Source organism: Terrapene carolina, unplaced genomic scaffold (assembly GCF_002925995.2).
Source record: "Terrapene carolina triunguis isolate 2854851 unplaced genomic scaffold, T_m_triunguis-2.0 Scaffold31158, whole genome shotgun sequence".
Classification (NCBI taxonomy): domain Eukaryota; kingdom Metazoa; phylum Chordata; order Testudines; family Emydidae; genus Terrapene; species Terrapene triunguis.
This window is the reverse complement of record NW_020695509.1, coordinates 3,689-6,943: the sequence shown is the minus strand read 5'-3', so window position 1 is coordinate 6,943 and position 3,255 is coordinate 3,689. Positions and strand designations below refer to the sequence as shown.

At 58.3% G+C, this 3,255-nt stretch overlaps 1 protein-coding gene across 1 annotated transcript; it reads left to right on the top strand.

The window, feature by feature from the left end:
- The first annotated feature begins 497 nt into the window (after window positions 1-497).
- CYSRT1 (cysteine rich tail 1) lies at window positions 498-911 on the top strand. The gene has a single exon (XM_024223352.2). The coding sequence runs from the start codon at window positions 498-500 to the stop codon at window positions 909-911; it is 414 nt and encodes a 137-aa protein (XP_024079120.1).
- Window positions 912-3,255: the final 2,344 nt, after the last annotated feature.

The window sequence follows — 3,255 nt, the reverse complement described above, 5'->3', positions numbered from 1 at the left end:
CCCCCCCCCCAGCACCCGCAGGCTGGGCCCAGGGCAATGATTTTAAAGCTCCTGGCACGTTCTCTGTGCCCACTGTTTGCCTCTGTGACTGAGGCTGGGTTTAGCTGGAGTTTGGGGGGGAAGGGCTCAGTCTCTTGCCTGCCCTGTGGGCTCAGCTGGGCGGCCTGGCCACTGGCCCCTAGGAGCTGGACACCACTGTGAAGAGCGTCCGTCACTGCTGCCCTGGTTCCTTTGGAGCTGCCCAGACTGTCCAGTGACCTGCCCACCCTCCCTGGGTTAATGGAGTCTCTCTCTCCTAGGAGCTGGGAAGATCTGCAGCCGCCCAGAGAACTGAGCTGGGGCCGAGCCCGTTGGCCTGGGTCGGTGTGCCCTGTGGATGGGCGTGGTACAGATTTGCTGCTAGCACAGACTTAGCTCCCTCTGCCGTAGTTTGCCAGGTGGCTGGAGGCACCGCAGCAAGAGAGGACCTGTGAGAGCTCATCTTGCCTTGGGGGAACATGCAGCGCGGTGGCATCACTGTTGAGAACCCCTACGCCAGCGTGAATATTCCACGAGGTCAGCTCGAGAACAGCTTCATTAAGCGCTACCTGGGGGAGGAGCTGCCCTCTCCCACTGTCATTGTTAATCCTGGGGCCGTGCCCACCTACCCAGCCCCAGAGCAGCTGAATGGGGCCAGTAAATCGGTGCCACTGGATAGTTGGGATGGTTCAAAAGTCCTGACGCGGGAGTCCTGGGCCCAGCCTTATAACCCTTATGCCAGCCTGAAGCTGCTGAACGGCGCTTCCTCAGCCCCGCTCTACACCATCGAGCTAGACAAGCACCAGAAGAGTCCTGAGGTGGGCACGGACAGTGGCTGCTGCTGCTGTAAGTACTGCCCCTGCTGCCGGAAATGCTGCTGTGTCGTCTCCTAACCCCACGAGCCCTGACCCCTTGCCACACCCAGGCTGTCGGCCTGAGCCAGCCTCCTTAAGGAGCTGGGATCCTGCCGGTAGAACTGCAGCAAGGGGGCTGGGATGGACAGCCCCTGAGCTATGGTGCCCATCCTAGCAGGAACTGTGGGGCGCCTCTGGGGGCGAGCGGAGCCAACAGCAGCCTTGCAGTCTCCTGAGACTCTCAGTGATCTTTGGCTCTCTCGGGGTGTGGGGAGGGGGTGTGACTATATTTGCCCTGGTTGCAGGGCGGCTTTCTAGACCTTGTTTATCCTATGGAAAGTGAGCTCAGGTGCCATGGTGATGGGCACGTAGCAGTGATGTGCTGCCAGGATCGTGGCCAGGCCTCGGGGGAGTTTCGAGACATGCTGATGAAGCCTGGAGTGCCTTGTGCAGTGCCCTGTGGTGGAAACTCGACTGCTTGCTCCCACTTACTGTCTGGCTGGGGAACAGCCCTGATGCAACAGGCCGTGCAGCTGTGCTGACCACCACGCAGGCAAAGACGTGCCCCGGTTTCACCCATTGGAGAAGCAAGAACCTGAGCTTGGGGGGGCCTGAGCAGTGTTTCATGGGTGCTTGTGGATTCTCACTGCCCCTCCCCATGGCTGGGGCATGCTGGGAACAGTCTCGCCTAGCTGCAAAGGCCGTGTGCCTCTTGATTGTGCGGGGAAGTGGCCTTGCAAACCAAGGCCTTGTCTACACACAACAGTCATGGTTAATGTGGTACAATTCTCTAGTGTGGCTGCAGTTAGACTGAGGGAAAGGTGCTCAGACTGGTCTAGCATCTGGTAGGGGAAGGGAATGAGCTCTACTGGTACGAAGCACCTGGGTCCTGCTCTAGCTGTGTCCATGCTAGGACTTGGGCTGGTAGAACGGGGTAGGTAACGCTCACACCCCTGACCCACACGGTTGAGAGGTACAAACTCTGTTTGCTAAGCAGGCTGGAATGAGGATCCTGCCAGTCCTTGCCTGCTCACCCTCCGGACAAAAGAAGGAAACACACCCAGGAAAAACAAACAAACAAAGCAGCTTGGAGAATGTGTTGGGCTCTGCTCTGGGGATGTGCCATGGCTGGACACACCGGCCTCTGGGTCTGAACTCACAGTGGGAGGAGACTGTTCTGACACCTCACCCCCCTCGGTGCTGGCAGGAGCTGCTTTCCAGGGCTTGGCTGGCCTGCTGTCCCTGCAGCGCAGGCAGCGGCTGTGCACTTGTACCCCCAGCTTGGTCTGGAGAGGGGGCAGCAGGCCAGCCCTGCTCTACGTGAGCAGCAGGGCCTGGCCAGTGCCCGGCTGTTGGTGTTAGTGCCAGTGCGGCTGTGGGACTAGTGCAGGCTGCAGAGGAGGGTTCAGAATGAAATGGGGAGGGGAGGGGAAGGGAAGGAGTGGGACAAGGGGTGTGGAGTCCTCTAGGCCCCAGTCAGCTGTGCAGGACCTGCCAGACTCCAAGCCACTGGGGTTGTCAGATGGCCAGGAATAGGGTGTAATGAAGTCATTGGGTCTGCTCCCTTGGGGGAGTTTCTAAAGCAGAAGCCCCAGCCCTGATGTGGGGGGCAGGGCCATGGGGAGTAGCGGTGCTGTCCTCTGCACGGGCAGAGGGGCGCCAGCTGGTTGGGTAATGAGCAAGGGGAATGAGGCAGCACCTGGGTGCCCCTTCCCATGCACTGCAGCTGGCTGATTGCTGCTCAGTCCCTCTGCAGCTTGTCAGTGTCGCCCCAGACTTGGCTTTCCTGCCAGGTGTCATGTGTGCTCTGTGCAAGGCCAAGTGGTTTGCATGTGAAACCTGAACCAGACCCACTGTTGTCCTTCATAAACAGACCCATGCAGCGCTGGTGCCGGCTCCGACCTGCCTCACAGGTGAGTTTTTGCCCTAGACAAGGGGTGTTTCTCTTGCAGCAGCTGCACTGTGTAAGTGCTGGCACAGCCGGGGCCCAGGGGGCTTGGGGCACGGTGGTAAAACTCCCTGAGCCCTGTGCTAGCGCTTACCCCATTGCTAGACCTGCTGCATCACTCCTCGAGAGCAGACGGGCCACTGTCTCTGGGGCAGGCGCCCTGACTGAGTAGTGCAGCAGGAGGGGCAGGGACCATGCCCAGGGTCCTGTGTGCAGAATCTCAGCTTGCCCGGCTAGGAAGATGCTAACTGTTGTGTAGGCTGGGTAGAATTCAGCTTTTATTTGTTTGTGATCTCTACGGAGAGTATCAATGTTTATTTTTAAGAATATTTTTAGTTATATTGATTTAAATTTTCACAGTAGGGGAAGTTATTGGAGGGTCAGAAAATGGAGGATCAGACAATTATTTAATGACCATAGACGATGAGATTCAAA